Source organism: Cricetulus griseus, chromosome 5 (assembly GCF_003668045.3).
Source record: "Cricetulus griseus strain 17A/GY chromosome 5, alternate assembly CriGri-PICRH-1.0, whole genome shotgun sequence".
In the NCBI taxonomy this organism is placed as follows: domain Eukaryota; kingdom Metazoa; phylum Chordata; class Mammalia; order Rodentia; family Cricetidae; genus Cricetulus; species Cricetulus griseus.
In genome coordinates this window covers 145,124,158-145,142,113 of record NC_048598.1, presented here as the reverse complement: position 1 = coordinate 145,142,113, position 17,956 = coordinate 145,124,158, and the positions used below count along the sequence as shown (strand labels likewise).

Here is a 17,956-nt window from a genome sequence, read left to right as displayed (position 1 = left end):
ATGCACACATACAGATACTTTTAAATTACTTAAAAGTGGCAGATGTCGAGCCGGGCGTTGGTGGCGCACGCCTTTAATACCAGCACTCGGGAGGCAGAGGCAGGCAGATCTCTGTGAGTTCGAGGCCAGCCTGGTCTCCAGAGCGAGTGCCAGGATAGGCTCCAAAGCTACACAGAGAAACCCTGTCTCAAAAAAATAAAAAAATAAAAAAGGTGGCAGATATCCCCTCAACTGAAGAATGGATAGAGAAAATGTGGTATATTTATACAATGGAGTACTATTCAGCAGAAAAAAGCAATGGAATCTTGAAATTCCCAGGCAAATGGATGGAATTAGAAGAAACCATCCTGAGTGACGCAACCCAGTCACAAAAAGACAAACATGGTATGTACTCACTCATATATGAATTTTAGACATAGAGCAAAGGATTACCAGACTATAATCCTCTTCACCAAAGAAACTAGGAAACAAGAAGGACTCTAAGGGAAAAATGCATGGACCCCTGAGAATGGGAAGGGGCAGGATCTCCTGAGCTAATTGGGAGCATGAGGGTAGGGGAGAGGGAGCTGCCAGAATGAGAGGAGAAGAGTAGTGGAGAGGAGGAAATGGAGGAGCAGAAAGGTTGAGTTGGGGGAAGAATAGAGGAGAGCAGGATGAGAGATACCATATCAGAGCGAGCCATTATAGGTCCGAGGAGAGATCTGGCACTAGGGAGATTTCCAGAGATCTACAAGGATGACGCAAACTGACAATCTAGGCAGTGTTAGAGAGGATAACCTAAATGCCCGTCCCCTATGATGAGACGGATGACTACTTTTTATGCCATCCTAGAGCCCTCATCCAGTGGCTGATGGAAGTAGAGGCAGACAGCCACAGATCTACACTGAAGTAAACTCTGCAACCTAGTTGCAGAGAGGGAGGAATGAAGATCAAAAGGGTTGGTCGGTACCAGGCTGGTGAAACCCACAGAAACAGCTGGCCAGAACAAGGGGAAGCACATGGACCCCAGACTGCTGTCTGGGAGGCCAGTATGGGACTGATCTAGACCCCTGAACATGGATGTCAATGAGGAGGCCCCTGCACTCTAGAGACCCCTGGTAGTGGATTAGTATTTTTCCCTGGTGTAAGAAGGGACTTTAAGAGCCCATCCCATGTCTCAGTCTGGACACATGGGAAAGGGCCTAGGCCTGGCCCAGGATGATGTGGTGGACTTCGGGGAGCCCCTCATCAAGGGCCCTACCCAGCCTGGGGAGTGGAGGGTAGATGGGGTGGGGGGCAGGTGGGAGGTTGGGGAGGAAGGGTGGAGGAAGGGGAGGGAGAGGGAGAAGGGATTGACATGTGAAGCTTGTTCCTAATTTGAACTAATAAAAAAAAATACAAAAAAAGTGGCAGATATCATTAGGAGCCTCTAGTTGATAGTATTATTCTGGTATTTGAAACTAATGCTCATTTTTAAAGATTATTTAACATGTGGGACACTGTGGTGAGTCTTTCATTACATCTAGTTCATAATCTAATAGCAGAAAATCTGGAAATAGTATAAGAATGAAAGTCAATAAACAGAAGGGTTTATTTTATATGTATAGAATCAGTAGCTAAATGTAATTATTTCTGTCTCCTCATTTCCTCTCAAAAGAGAATTTGAAGAAGTGCTTATAAATGGCTGGCACATATCAGAAGCAGAGTAACAACATGTCTGTTACAGTTAATTTTAGATACAAATTCTCTTAAGCTGTACTTTATATAGACTGAACATGTCATATTTAGGAATATATGCAATTAAAATGGAAAAGATCATGAGTTTGAAAGAGATCAAGGAGGAGTATGGGGAGGGTTTGGAGGGGGCAAAGGAGAAATGATGTGATTATATTATAATCTCAAAAACAAAGGGAGAAATTTAAAAACAATACAGTGGTTCATTTGTTCTAATGTATTTGCCAATATTCCTTTGATATGCTTGTCTTTTTCTGGTCTTGAGCTTTCAGGTGACTAGGTTGTTGCTATTCTTAGTAACCTGGTAGGATCCCTAGGGATGATTCTAGATCAACCACTCTGAAGAAACAGCTCTGTAAACAATATTGACCACCCACGGGACCATCAAATCCATTTACACAGATACCAGTTGTCACAACTATTTACAAAGCCAGACAGAACAGACTTTCCCAGCTTGTGTGAATACCTATTCGATTCCAGCTACCTCATCACTTCTGTGTAATAGTCATGAAGTAATTCTTAGTTTGGGCTGTGAGTTCTGATTTCTTGTGTAACATCAGATAGACATTTCTGTATAATTGTGTGGAGAAATGAACCCAAAGAAGATCTCAGTTTTCTTTTCTATGTAAACAAATGGTATCACAAGTTGTTTTATTTTTCTAGAGGAAGGAATCAAGGGTTTAAACACATTGGCACTGAGTCTGTTAGCAATATTCATATCTCCATGAAAATCATTTACTGAAATGGTACCTAAGTCCACTAGAAAGAGATGAGATCTTCAAAACTTATAGCTAGCCTTACAATAGGTATTGATTTCAAAAGGTCATTGTCAATTCCACTCAGGTTGTCCAGATGTATAACTTCCTTTGGCAATAACAGTGCATGGCATTTTAGAGGAACACCTTGTAGTAGCTATCCAGACTATTTCAAATAGTTACAGGATTAGTTAGCCCACAGTGATAGCATTAGATAGTAATAACAAAATTTCACAGATATATTTGAAATGGTAGCTATCTATGTCCATATAAAACCATGTCCACAGAAGAGCAAATGAAGGCATGATAATATAAGGATTTTCCTGTTGCTTAAAGTTGAATAAAGAAATCAAGACTTTATAGACTTATGAATTATGAAAAGAGATTATTATCTAATCCCATATGGAGAGATGAATTTAAGTAATATTAAATCAGTTAGCCATAATGGCAGTACAGTTAACAATGGCATTAATTAAACACTACTATGGGTTACTAAAGAGAGCTTCTATTTTAAATGTGGGAGAGAGGGATAAAAAGAATTTCAATAGATTTTTGGTTTCAAGTTTCATCTGTTCATTGATAAAGATTTGGTTTAGAGTCGACATCTATCTTGTTTAATATTTATCTTTCTAACTGACAGTTGTGCAGAGCCATACCACAACTATACTTCTGTAGCTCTTTATTGGCTTTTATGGTCATATTTCTACACACAATTCTTTTAAATTGATTGGCAGTATAACTTTGGCTTAAGCTTTTAGTAGCTTCATCCTTCTATCATCTTACAACCCTCTCTCCCCTGGGATGCAGAGTCTGGGGAAAATAAAGACTGAATTTGACTTACTGTGTGCTAGTCTATTCTCATAGTTGGAGAGGGCACCATGTCAGAAATTGTAATTATTGTAGTATTTAAATATGATAATAAAATTTGGCAAAATTCGAGGTATTAGATTAGTACCTTAATTGTATCCAAAAGGCAAAGTACATACTGCAATGTACTTTCAAATGTTTCAGGAAAGAAAACGTGTATGGACATATAGTTAGATCGGTAGTAGACTGATGGAGGGGATGGGGTAATGTAGTAGGCAAAGTTAGCAGGACTATTTCTCTGTTTGTTAAATATTTTATACAGCAAATTATTTCCAAAGTGAAAAAAATAGAACTAGAAAAAGACTTTTACTAATTATCCGTTTTGTTTCTTTGTTTTTAATCTTATCTGTCTTTAGCATGTTTCTTTAGCCACTGAAGAGATTCACATTTATTTCCTATTTCTTCTCTATTCTTTTCATTTCTTACCATTCCTGGATGACTTTGGTGCCTTCAAAAGTGACATGTTCAGCATCCTTTACCCTTTGATTACCTCTTCCCCAAATTTCATCACTTTTTTCTAGATGAGTCCTATCTTGGTCTCTATCATAAACTGTTACTCATTTTAGAAGTTTTTCACTCCAACATAATACAAGAAATACCTGTTTTGCTAAAATTCTTACCTATTGGAAGCTGGATCTTAAAACTGAAACCCTTTGAAATATTGAACTCAATTTTGTTCTATTATTTAGAGGCCTTTTAAAGATAGGGTTTAACTGTGTAGCTTTGGCTGGCCTAAAACTTGGTAAGACCAGACTGTCCTTGAATCTGTGACAGTCTCCTGCCTCCTCTCTAATGTGCTAGGATGTCAAGCATATGCTACCACATCTGACTCCTGTTTCTGTGTTCATATCTATCTATCTTCCTGTCTTCCTTCCTTTATTTCTTCCTTCCTATTATCCATCATCTATCTGTCTATCTATCTATCTATCTATCTATCTATCTATCTATCTATCTATCTATCTATCTATCTATTTGTCATCTATCTGTATCTCTCTCTTGTTGGGAGGTCTTGATGGTGAAAGGTTGCTGTCTATCATGGCCTACCAGCTCTTTCCAAAGCTCAGCAACATTCGGGACTCCCTCCCCAGTGAGTCTCACTGCTTTCTACTTTACCTCATCTGGAAAACATCTCTAGGCCCTGAGGACTGGCCTTATCTAAAAGTTGTGTCTAAGCCTGGGTGCCTGATTTGTCTCTTGCCTGACCATTGGCACATTTTCCTGCTGCATATATGGTAACTAAGACTAACACTACAAGCTTTGCTATAGAACCCTGCTGCCACTAACCCAGCCTTATGATAGGAACATGCCACTTAATGCAAATTAGGGTTTGTCCTCAGGCTTCCCAATTCTATATATTTCCTCTACTCTGGAATAAGTTTGAGCTGATTAACTAAAGTCATCTCCTGAGAGCTATCTCCATCATACCCACAGCCATCTGAACCCTGTTCCCTGCTTTGGCTTGCTCCCCCGTTATGGACCAGTGGACAATCCTGAGGAAGAAGCAGAACCACACTCTTTCAATATACAGAGAGATCGATCTATCTGTCTAGATATATCTATATCAGTAGATACCTATATATCTCTATAGATATGTATCTCTATACACACACACATATATATCTATATATCTATATATGTGTATATAGATATAGAGATTCAGAAATAGATATACATAGAAAGAAATTATACTACAGTCATATCACTTTCCCTTTTCCTCCAAATCCTTCTTTGACCTCCTTGATCTCTTGGTATGTATGTATGTATGTATGTATGTATGTATGTATGTATGTGTATTCCTAAATACATAAATGCAAACTACTCAGTCTGTGTAACATTACACACATGTATAAGTCTACAGGGCTGATCATTTGGTTTTGGTTAACCAATTGGTGTGATCTTCATCAGGGAATACTATATCTCCTAGTCTCTGCATTCCTTAGTTGCCTATAGTTCTTTATGTAGGATGAAGGCCTCTTAGGCTTTCCCCACCCACTTTATCAGGTCTATTGTTATATTTGTTCAGCTCCTGCTTAGGCAGTCATATTGGTAGTGGTGGGAGACTTGATTGGTGTCACTTTTGACATTTCTAGGAGATGCAACTTCACAGTGAATTCCCTATCCCTCTGGCCCTTAAAATACTTTTGCCCCTTCTGACACAAAGATCCCTGAAAACTAATTTTTGTAATGCGTTTTTATTCTGACAATCTGTCAACTTTTTGATTGCCAGACTATTTGTCCATTTATTTGTACACTTTTTCATTTTTGGATCAAAAGCCTTTGTAAAGTCTTCCTAGAGAATAAATCTTGAGTATGCCTATATCTTATGTATAATCATTTGTATATACCTTGCCTGGTCCTTGTTCCAAATCATTATTTCAGTTTCTCATCATAATTGTACTAGAGTCCTTCATAGAAGTGCCTGTTTGTCTCTTATATTGTTTCCCGAGTGCACTGCCACAGGGCATATTGCACAATGTTATTTCCACAAATGAGTATCAAAATGGTGAATAAGTAATAGAATTTAAAAGATTGAATTTTCCATTATTGGTTGAATACTCACATAGGATAAAGTAGTAAAGAAGAACATTCAAAAGCCTTTCCAGTATTTAGCATTAATTTGATGAAATAGTATTTGCCAAACTAATTTTTTAAAAAATAAAATAAAATGTAGGCAGGCAGGTGGGAAGATTTTATAAATCAGCCTTGTTTACTCTGACATAAAATTAAATTCTCAATAAAAGAGTATAGATAGTTTGATTTGTAGAGCAGACTCCAAATGTCAGATGAACAGTTCAAATTAGGAATCTAAAAGGTTTTATGACTGAACAAAATTAGAAATAGAGCTAAACCACACAGTGTCAGTTACTTATATATATTAAATGTTTCAAATATTAACTTTTGAGGGTTTTTGTTAGAGTGGGGCATATTGTTATTACAGGGTCTTACTCTGAAGTCCAGGCTGGCTTTGAAATCCACTATCTAGTAGTTCTCCTGACATGCCTCTAAACTATGAACATTTTGAAACATTTTGGAATTAAAATTAAGAAGTCTCAGAAATGGAGGCTGGTTGGCTGCTTTCCAAGGTTCCCAGGGTTCAATTCCCAGCACCCACATAGTGGCTCACAACTGCAACTCAGTTGCAGTGGGTCCAACGCCCTCTTTTGACTTTTATGGGCACCATTCAAATGGTGAAAGACATACATACAGGCAAAACATCTACACACATAAAATAATACAAAACTTTTAAAAGAATTAAAAAGAAGTGTCAGAAACATATGCATTTTATTTTACTATTGCTCCAAAATATCCTAACTACTAAGATCTGGGAAGAAACAAAATCCTCCCTTACTTGGAACCTTCTATATCTTTTCTAGAAGTTTGGAATGGAGGATGGTCACAGTGCAGTACTGGTGATTTATGAAGAATTCAAGGGATCTTATAATTTGATAGATTAAACCAGCAAAAAAAGTTATAAATGTAGCAGCAAATAGCAACCTAGCTATCAGAGATGTTTTTTTTTTTTAAACAACAACAAAAACAGAAAATTAGGAATAAAACTTTGAATGGAAAAAGATGCTGAATTAGATCTAGAAATACATAAGTAGATAACTGGACCAAGTTGTAGACAGTGGTATAATTCGTCTTAACAGGCCAGAACTTAAGAATCTAACATGGTTGGTGTGTTACTGTCACAGATATCTGGGCCTTTGCGTTTCTCCTGGCTTATCCTACCCCTTTGGCAGAACAGCATAGATTCTATAATGAAATGTCTCTGGAGGTAGTTTTTATTACTTATGTAATGATTTTAGTAACTGTAAATACTTTCCATTTGAGTTTCTTATAGAGATATATATTCATGTTATAAAGCATAATCTACTACTGATAAAAAGTCTCCTTGGTGCCTTTAGAATTGTCTCATTTAGAGTTTGATGATTCCATTTTATGCCAGATATTCTAGGAAAACAAAATGGTGAATGAACACACAAAGCAAACCATGAAAGAGTTTTCAGATCTCAAAAATCAACCACTAATCTTTAAATATAGATTTCAGGATAATATTATGTTGAAATGTCAAGGTTATTTCACAGTATGCATTTATCATACAATGTTTCTCTCTTCTAAATCATTTCCTCAATAAAGTGAAATCAAAATAATTTAACAGAAGTAAGTGATTTGTGAAATAACTTCCATTTACCAATATGAGTAATATGTGGACTTGAAGTTTTTATTATTCACAGTTAATACAAATAAAAAATTGAATGAAGCTTTGTGAGAGTTACTTTCTTTCTTGTATACTATTTTCTTTGTATTTTAATATTACTTTTGTGTCTCAAAAGGATTTTGTGTTGGCAGATTTCCTAGTGTATCACCAACAGTCCTTTTTAAGGCTGAAGAATTATTTCTTCCAGAGTTAATGAAGTACATGTTATAATCAGTAGTTGTGCTTTTTAATCTTAGTAATAACAGAGTTGATTTTGTATATATGATTTCCTCTGAGACGTCTATGCCACTAAATATCGTTTATCTCTTTAAAATATATGTTTCTTAGTGCATGCAAATTAAATCATTTTTGTGATATAATTAAGCATACAAAGTATACTTTATAATATATTGTATGCATTTGATAACATTAATGTTAAGATTATTTTTACATCCATTTTAGTATTATGATGATGTTACTGAAATAAATCATTTACTGGTATGTAAGGTACTTAGTTAAGTCATTGATATTTTATTTACATTTTATAAACAGGAAATGTTGTATTAAATAACTTGTACAGCATTATACACCTTATTAAGATTGTAATGTTCCCATAGGTAGTCTGAGCCATAGTTCTATTGATTCATTATAGTCATATCCTTATTGCTTGCTACGTTGATAATAGTGTGTTTAGACCAGTGGTCCTCGAAGCAATTGTAATCATTTAGGCAAAGTAAAAATATAGGAGCTGATCCCACTCCCAGAGCCTTTGATTCCATTGGACAGGTATGGCCTGTTCTGCCAACATTGCTGCATATAACCTGATTTGTAAGCTATTACTCTAAACAGCTTCTATTCAGGGAACTGAAAATGTGGATGACAAATACTGGCCTAAGCATACTTAATCAACTACAGTAGAGTAACTGTGTAAAAAGTTATGAAGATGTTTTCATAAGAATGTTCATTTGATTCAACATTTTTTTATATGTGGCTATGTCCTTTTATGTATCATATATTTTTGTTTTAGTGCAGACACAGCCATTTGTCTTGTACAAGGGGCTTCAGTAGGAAGTGAGAGTGCAGCAGTAGATGAGCAGCTGACTATGAATTCTGAGGAAAACATGCATCTATTAGACAAGGAAGTCACATCTGAGGACCTTAAACTACCAGGGAATAACTCCAGCAATTTACAGGCCATTGGTCCTTATCCAGATGAAGGGGCATCAACAAAGTGCAGGTGCGTGTTGGTTTTAGTGTTTAATCTAAAAGGAAAGAGTTGGAACAATGTTTCTACTTTAATACATTGTCCCTCATCTTCATTATGGTGTCAAATAAATTTAATGTTTCAGTAGCATAAAAGCAATATCAGGACCCTGCAAGGACTTTCTATTGCTTTCATGATATTGATATAATGTAGCTGAGAGCAGCAACACAAGATGTGTTTAAAGAAAGCAATGAATTTTGAGTACTTTGAGTGACCCTATACTCTATCCACCTTTTGCCTTTCTTATTAATTTACATTCTGCAGCATTAAGTCATCCAATTTGAAGAAATTTGAGTCTAATACCTATGTTTATCATCAGTGGGATTATGCTACTTTGATAATCATGTGCAGTAAAGATAACATTAGATTTTAAAATGATAGCATAATTCTGTTTTCTTATTTTTCTGGATCAATAATTTTAAGATTTTGGGGGGCTGGGTGCTGGGTGCTGGTGGTGCACATCTTTAATCCCAGCACTTGGGAGGCAGAGGCAGGTAGATGTCTGTGTTACACAGAGAAACTCTGTCTCAAAAAACCAAAAAAGAAAAAGAAAAAACAATTTTTGTGGGGCTGCTATTCTGTTCTTAATTACTCAGTAAAATATATTCATTGATATCAATACACAGCAAAATCAACTGTATTGGTGTTCTTCTTCTATAGTGTCTGATTCTTGCTTAAATACTATTTTAAGGCACAGAGGCAAGGATAATGGAAGAATTTATGAACATTGTTGTAAACATGTAAGAAAAGATAAATGTTGGAGCTTACATTCCTGCCATGAGATCTTAGTATATGTCGTTATGAGCACATGCTTATAGCCCTGTACTCATTGACTATCCCAGGACTCAGTGCCAAAAACTGGCTTAAGTAACACTTTCATCAATTAGTGTTTACATACTTAATACCATAACACCAGAAAACCATCCATTTTGTTCTCATCTCTTCTTTATACTACCTGTTTACAGATTGATACCATTGTCAACTGTCATGTAGAGTATATTTTGGGGAATAGATATTAATTTTAATATCTTCCATTTAATAATTAAAATATTATATGATACTGTTTTAATAAAATTGGGAAAATGGTTGTTTCCATCTTCAGGAAAGCAAAAAATATGTTTATCATAACTAGAACTACAAATCAAAACATTTATAGCTTCTAAAACCTGAACCCTTTTGTAAGTATACTTTACCAGAGTCTCTTTGGGATCACTATGTGCTTTCTACAAACTTAATTTTCCCCACTGATAAATTGGTATATTTGTAAGTTGATATAGTTAGTGTTTATAGCCATAAACTTTGTAACTTCATAAAAAGTTTAAGCTTAAATATCTTTGCACATTTGTTGTTAATAAGAAATTTATGTCATTTGTGAAATCCTATATATAAATTATTTAATAATTCTCTTTATTATAGTATTATGGAATGTGAAAAGAATGATATGAATTATGAATCTGGGACTCCTCATCAAGTTTCCCCAGACTTAAATAAAGAGATAACAGTAGACTGTCTTCAAAAAGAATTGGAAATTCTCAGAACAAGCAATAAAAAGGTATAGAAATATAAAAGTCTAATTGCTGTAAACAGTGTCTTAGCTGTTGAATATTTCAGTTTTCTCTGCTGTCCCCTATTACTCAGTTTTATTTTGTGTTTTTATGCCTCAACAGTAGGTTTATGTTTTCCTGCTCCCAGGTATGGTTCAATTAAGAGTTTGGCTATGAAAACAACCTTTTTTTGGTTTCTGTAATATCACCCATTTTTCTTAAAGCTCTGGTAATTTATGTTGCTGTAAAGCAAATATTCAATTCACTGTAGTAAAACTTGGCTTCATCGTTATGGAATATGGGTTATATTAGTAGATAGTTTCATGCTACTTTGTTAATTTTTCTTCATTTTTATTAGTGTCTATGTATTCTGTCACTTCAGTAATGTATGTAACCAAACGTCAAAGTTGCAAATGATATGTGTCTTGTATCCTATTATGCTATTACATGCATCAAGCTCAATGTACATGTCATGTTTTGTTTCCTCTGGTTCTTATTTGACATTCCTCTGGTATGCAAATAATTTTTTAAATAATGTTCACTTTCTATTGGTTCTTTTGAAAATTCTATTTAGTTTTCTGATTTTAATATTTTTCATTGTTTGACCTAATCAGACTGAAGCACGAATGTTGTTTCTGGAGGAAAACAACACAGAGATCAAGAAGAGAAGAATGGAAAAAATAAATAAAAGAAAGCATTCTATATGACCATGAGATATTTTCCATTCTTTGATTTAGCAGTTATGACATGCCAATTTTAAATCAGATGATGTGCCAATTTAAATCAAATAACATGAGTAGTCACAGTCAGATTTGTATCAGATATTAAGATTATAGTCCTAATGAAGTTTTTCAAAATATTGGAATTACTTAGAGAAGCATAAAACTGCTGTCCATTATTTTGGGTTCAGTAGAACCCTTTAGAATCCTTTGCTTTAAGACATAGGAATGAATGAAACGGCTTCTGTAGTAGGTATTTTTAGTAATACTGTTCCTGTTTTATGTCTATATGCATGCATACATATATGTATATATATATATATATATGGATTAAAACTTTTCCATTTTTTTATATCATTTCAGGTAGTTAACTACTTAGACAGTATATTGCAACCTTAACTTTTTCTCTTGAGAGTCATTGTATTTAAGCAATGAAATCTAATGTAAGCATTTAAGAACAACAAAAATCTTGCTTTGGAATTAATTATATATGAAAAATTAATCAGAGAAGAATGATTTTTTTCTAATTTGTTTTAGCTTCAAGAAAAATTGACTAAAGAAGATAAAGAAAAGAGAAAATTAAAGCTTAAGTTGGAACTCCACGAGAAAGCGGCAGAGGCTGAAATTGCTGAAAGGACCGCAGGTAGGAGATGAGTGTTCACACTAAGCTAGAAGGTGATTGTAGGATGTGTGCTGGTGGATACTAGCTCATTGCCTTGTTTGCCAAAGGAGGAGAAGCTTTTTTTTCCCTTTTGGCTGCTTAGAAAATAGGTGGCTTTAACATCCTGGTACTGGTATTAGTGAGGGCTTTACCTGTATTCACACTGATTTGGGCATTAAATGCATTGTTAACACCATGTCAATCCAATCACAAAAAGGTTGTTTGTTTTGTTGGAAGGGCCTGAACAAACAAGGGGAAATAATGATTACCAGTGCCTCTACCTTTCAGCCAGCAGTTCAAATACCACTTATTGTTTTAGCTCTTGGAGAGGAAATACATCTCCTTTGTATTAAGATAGTACTATATTCATTACCAATGGAAACCTATATTTGATTTAAAAAAAAAAACCTGCTTTATGCAGTTAATAGGTTAACATCTGATGATATAAATGATGACAGAGGTAATGTTTTCCTTAAGATTAAAGTGAAAGGTTGCCACATTCTAATGTTGTGCACGACTGCCTTAGATTTTGGAAACTATCTTACTCATACAATCTTTGCCCAGAGAAAATTTTAAAACATATATTTATATGTTAGAGATATGGTCACTGGATTCTGAAGTCTGTGATCTCCATCTATGTAGTTATTATAGCTTTTTTTTTCTTGCACTATTTTCCTGTGTTAAGAAAAGTGAAAATTTGTAAAATGACAGATAAACATTCAGAAGTATGTTAGAGATTACTTTTTCAACAATTTTGTATTTTATGAAGTTATTTAATGCATAATTTCGGGTTATAACTGTGTTTTATAAACTAGTTAACTTGGTTACATATATAAAAGAATTGGAGTATTTTAGATCAGAGAGATGATTAATATAGTTTATTTTCAAAATATTATTGTAGATGGTAATTCTAAATACAAACTCCTGTGATAATGTAATTAAGATGAATGCAAATAAATAATCCAATTGAATGCTTGATGGCAACTTTTCTATTAAGAACAAATAATCATAAACTTTTTTATTTCTTTTTGAAAGGATAATATAAGAATATATTTAAGGAAAATTAATAATAAATGAATAATACAAGTTTAGAATATTTGGGAAGTTTCCTGAATTTTTTAAAAAATAATATATATACACTAATTGCCAAGGTAGTACTGTAAGATTTATTTTGAAATATATGCATCATTTACTTTGTATATAGTATAGAAATAATTGAATATTTGGGGGACTATCATGACGTAGTAATGATTTAATGTAACTTAGAAACCTATCTCTGGAAGAAACTTATTGAGCAGTAATAGTTACTATTTAACTTTTGAATAATACAGTTTAGCATGTCATTCAGATATTTATGTATTATATATTTAAGAATTATTGATTGAATAATATGAATAATACAGACAAAAATGGAAGGAATTTAATTGTTCTTACTAGTCATGTATTTTTAATTCATAACAGAATATTATTTTACTACATTCAAGGTGTTTTAAATGTCTTATTTCCACCTAACTGATGAAAATGACAGGGTTGTATAGTTTCGTGGAAACATAGCAAGGGACTCGGGATTATAAAAGAAACGGAAAACGTTTCACTGATTTGAAACTCTAAAAATTCCTGTCGCTGGTTCATTTTTGAAATTTTCAGCATTTCTAAATAGATGCAAAGTTTTAATAAACATTCTACCTCGTATATATGAATTTCATTCCAAAGCAAAACACTAGAAAATAAAAGCAATTACATCAACAGAGTAATAGAAAGAGAAGCAATGCGGGACTCTGATTACATGTTAGTGATGCTTCATATCTTGTAACATAAAAGAACCAATAATCCATGTAAGTATAGATGTTTGTTTTTATTACTGTACATCATATTTTTATTTCTAAATGTGTATTTGGTGAAGCATAAGATGAGTATACATGCATCTATTATAAGCAAACTATTAATGTTTACAAAACAGCTTCCACAAAAAGGTAAATACTGGCTCAACACCAAACTAAATACTAGATATAACAAATATGATGCAAAAATATTTGTAGGTTTAAAATCTGTTAATATGTGGCAGATTATCCTCCTACTAGACATGTTCTTCGAGTATAAAAAATATACAAATTTGTAAGAATATTTTTATTTTGTTCTGATTATAAGAATAATAACAAATCTAATGAGGAATTGTTAGATAAATTTTGATATATTCATGTTGTGAGATGTGATACAATAATTATGAATTTTCTGAGCAATATTTAATATGCAAAAAACCATATCTCAAAATGAAGTGAAATAAGTAGTAAGAAAATAGCATTTGTAACATTATTGTGTTAAAAGAATCAATATTTATGCATATGTATTGAATGAAAGACAAATTTTTGTTGGTCTTTAAATAAAGCTGAGTTGGGATTCCCCAGAAAACTAGTAAAAAGTCGGATGTGGATCATGTGCCTGTGACACTAGTGCTATGGAGGCAGAGAGGAAGATCCCGGGAACTTGCTGCTCAGCTAGTCTTACGAACCCATTAAGCTCCAGGTTCAGTGAATGGCCCTGTTTGTAAGAAATCGAGACCTAGAGCAATAATGGAAAACACTTGACAGAGCTTCTGGACTTTACCTATCCACAGCCCCCATTAGAGGTTTACTGTGAGTATACTTTAAGGGAAGTACACAGAAAATTACGTCAGAAAATTGGGAAAAAAAGGGATTGGATTTAAGAAACATTGTTAGTGACATGTATTTCATAGCATTTTAGTAAATTATGAATCCAAAATAAGAGAAACCAAGTAGAAAAGGTTTGGGTTTGTATAGCTATGGTAAACCTTCATGTATGATGTTATTTAGCGTCCTTTGTTTTCCTGTTCATTTTTACATAATGTGAATATTATCATTCTACATGTCTTTATGATCATTTGAAGCTCAGTTATGTCCACTGTCACAAGAAATCTCAGTTTGCCCTTCACTTGTTCGTCCTCTTAAGGAGTGCCATTGTCATCATAGTCATTGATACTTTCCTAGATCCTAAAATGCTTTTTAGGAACAATGCAAACTTCATTATATATCAAAGAGCTGTATCTTGAGGCTTCATTATGAACTAGGTACTGATGGTCCATCAAAAAAATAAAGATTTGAACTGTCAAGCATTTCTTTTTGGCTTGAAAATACTTTTTACCTGCCACTTTTCATATACATACAGGTTATGGTTAAGTGTTCAGACTTTGAATCCATACTTTATTCCCAGTGTTTTTCTCACATATATAATGACAGTCTCACTGGTTAAAATCTGTTGTAGATGGCTTTTATTTTTAAACTAATGCTTGTGACGTGCTTAACTTATAGAAGATCTCAATAAATGTCACCACATTGTTTTCTGGAGCTCTTCATCAAATGGACTCCATTAAAATGCTTATAACAGATTTGTAGAAGCATAAGTACTTGCCCAATTTAATAACTCTGTTTATACCTAGTCTGTTTTACAATGAGTTTATTTGTATTTATTTTAAATATTATTTATTTGATTGCCATAGCTTTTCATTTCCCCTGATTTTCAGGCTTAACCTTTTAAAACCTGTGAAAGTTTGTTAATATATATAAGAAACTAGGTTTGCCCCCCTACCAGCTTCAATACTCAGGAGCAGGTCCTGTACCTTGCCTGGGTAAAACATTCTGCAGAGGTGTGGGTGAAGCAGCCCCAAAGTTGTGTATGTGAGAGAACTGTCCTCACTACTCATCTATCATGCAGTGGTGCTGGTGGGGGAGAAATGCTCTCCCCACCCACACTAGCCCGTCAATGTGTTAGGCAGTTGTAAGAGCTGGCCCTGAGGTCATAAGAGCAGGAGAGCTGTTACTTATCAGCTTATCATCCTTATCATCTGTAGCACTCAGGAGAATGGCCCCTATACCTCACTTAGGCTACACAGTAGAGCTGGCCCTTAAGGTATATGTGTGGGAGAACCTACCCTGAGGATGTAAAAGCAGTAGAAATGGCCCCGCCTCTTGCTCATTGCCTCAAGGGCTGAACTAGCCAGAACAATGCTGGAGAACTCACCCTGGTAGTAGAGAAGAGCTGGCTGGCTGACCAACCCTGCAACTACGAAGGTCCAGAATCAAGATTATGTGTTGGCCTATCACAACGGCCACCCCATCTGTGATCTGCTGGAACATGAAGAGGGGTGGTCAGTCCTGTGACCCAGGGCTGCAGAATCTCCATGACATAGGGCATCAACAGGATGTCCAGGAAGAGTCCCAGTGAGGACCCAGCATAGATGGTGTAGCAGAGATCAGGGGCCTCAAACTAGACCAAGGATTCTTTGGAATGGATGCCTGCATGTAAAAAATGTATGGATAAAGGGGTTTATTGTTGGACTCACTGTATCACACTACAGCTTCTATAATGAGATTTTGCCTTTCTTCCTTTTTTTCTTTTAAATGTTATTTTGTTTTATGGCAGGTGGATGGGTACAATCGGGAGGCGTGATGTGAAAGACACAAAGAATAAATAAAAAGGAAGTTAAAAAAAGAAACTAGGTTTGGTGGTACACACTTACAATCTTAGCATTGGGAAGATCCCAGTTCAAAGTTAGCCTGAGCTATATAAACCTGTCTCAGAGGGGAAAAAGGATCTCCACAAGAAAAGAAAATAAAGGAGAAACATATAGTAATGAGGTTTCACTTAGCTTTAGAGAAACCTTCCCATATGTTTAGCTTAAGGAATGTTTGTTTCATTGTTCCTATTGAGGACTTACTCATTTTAACTTATTTAAATCACACACATGCATAATATTATTTGAAAACATTATCAATAACCTGGAAATATTAGGGTATGTTTTAAAGGAAAATAGCTGGAATATTAATTATTTACACTTTTAAAGTATCTCTTTTCAACTAAAAATAAGTGGCTAACTCCTAACATCTTAAAGATTGTTTTAATTCAGTTGAGGATAATAGTAAAACATACTATTCTATTCCTTGATTGCTGCCACTAATTTCTTTTATGTTAATGATGTGTTTTTAACTTTTAAAAACAGGTTGTTCAATTAAATCTTTTCTCTATTCTAAAATTTCTGTGGCAATGCCTAGTGCTTATTGTCTCTTTTGTAATATTATTTTTATAATACAGATATTGTGAAAATTTTATATAACAGTATTTTTCAGTAATTTTTTAGAATGTTTAAAATACTGATATTACTTCAAAAGCCTTATTTTTTATTTCTTAAAAGCTCACATTAGAGCCTCTGCTTTATGTGTTAGTTATTTTTCTTTCTTGAATGTCATCCATTAAAGATTAGCTGTGGAAGGTTGAAGCATGGAGAGATTATGAATGACAGAACAACTCCTGTAGAATAATAATCAGTTTTTGGTATTTAATGCTGTTTGACTTTTGCAGACACATTTCTTATTAACCTTTGGTACAAAGAGAAATCCAGGTTCCTGATATCTCATGGAGAAGATGAATTTGAGATCCTCTTCCAATTAAACTGAAATAAAGACAATATTGGATTTTAGCCAAATGATCTCCTTAGTTTTTAAGTCTCGTGTTTATAAGTCTATCATCTGTCTGTCTGTCTGTCTTCTTACTATATTTTAACATATAATTTAATGGTGATATGTGTCTCCTAGCTTCCTCATATTGACAATACAATCACAGTGCTTTTTCTCTTTAAATACAGATTCCTTTCTGAACAGCTCATTTAAATTGTTTCACATATGAAGATAGTTCATTCTTATTACAGTAGAGAATGTAAATTTGCTTTTCTAGAGAGCATAGAAGTTTTGTTGTGATTGTTAAGAGGATGAAAACATAGTCCTTGAATCTTACAACCTCAGTTATTCTATTCAGTGACAATATAAATGCTTAAAATGTGGATTGCATATCCACATATGTGAAGACTCCCAACTTGGTAATATGGAAAAATAAAAGTTAGGTGCCACAGAAAATACTGACCTTTTTCTCTGGAACTTACATAAAGGTGGAAAGAGAAAACCAACTCCACAACACATTTTAGTTAACCTCCACACACACCCTGTGATACAAACAAACCCTACATACACATAAGCATAATGGGCACACACACATAATAATAAGTATTTTCTAATTCCTAAAATGTTGAAAAATCAAATCCAGTCTGTGAAAACTGTAATAGTCTGTTCTGCAAAAGCATTTCTTCTGGATGTGCTGCCAGAATTGTGATACCACCACAAGAGCCATCAGGCAGCCTCCAATGGATTTGCTTATTTGTTTTGGC

General features: G+C 34.4%; 1 protein-coding gene across 4 annotated transcripts in view; it reads left to right on the top strand.

Moving 5' to 3' along the window:
• Nucleotides 1-17,956, top strand: part of Mipol1 (mirror-image polydactyly 1) — a 268,571-nt gene that overhangs the window by 61,575 nt on the left and 189,040 nt on the right. For all 4 annotated transcript variants that reach the window (XM_027419671.2, XM_035445015.1, XM_027419670.1 and 1 more), the window contains exons 2-4: nucleotides 8,564-8,773; nucleotides 10,217-10,352; nucleotides 11,601-11,706. In XM_027419671.2, the coding sequence (XP_027275472.1) occupies nucleotides 8,640-8,773; nucleotides 10,217-10,352; nucleotides 11,601-11,706 (376 nt within the window). In that variant the 5' untranslated portion in view covers nucleotides 8,564-8,639. The remainder of the gene's footprint in view (nucleotides 1-8,563; nucleotides 8,774-10,216; nucleotides 10,353-11,600; nucleotides 11,707-17,956) is intronic.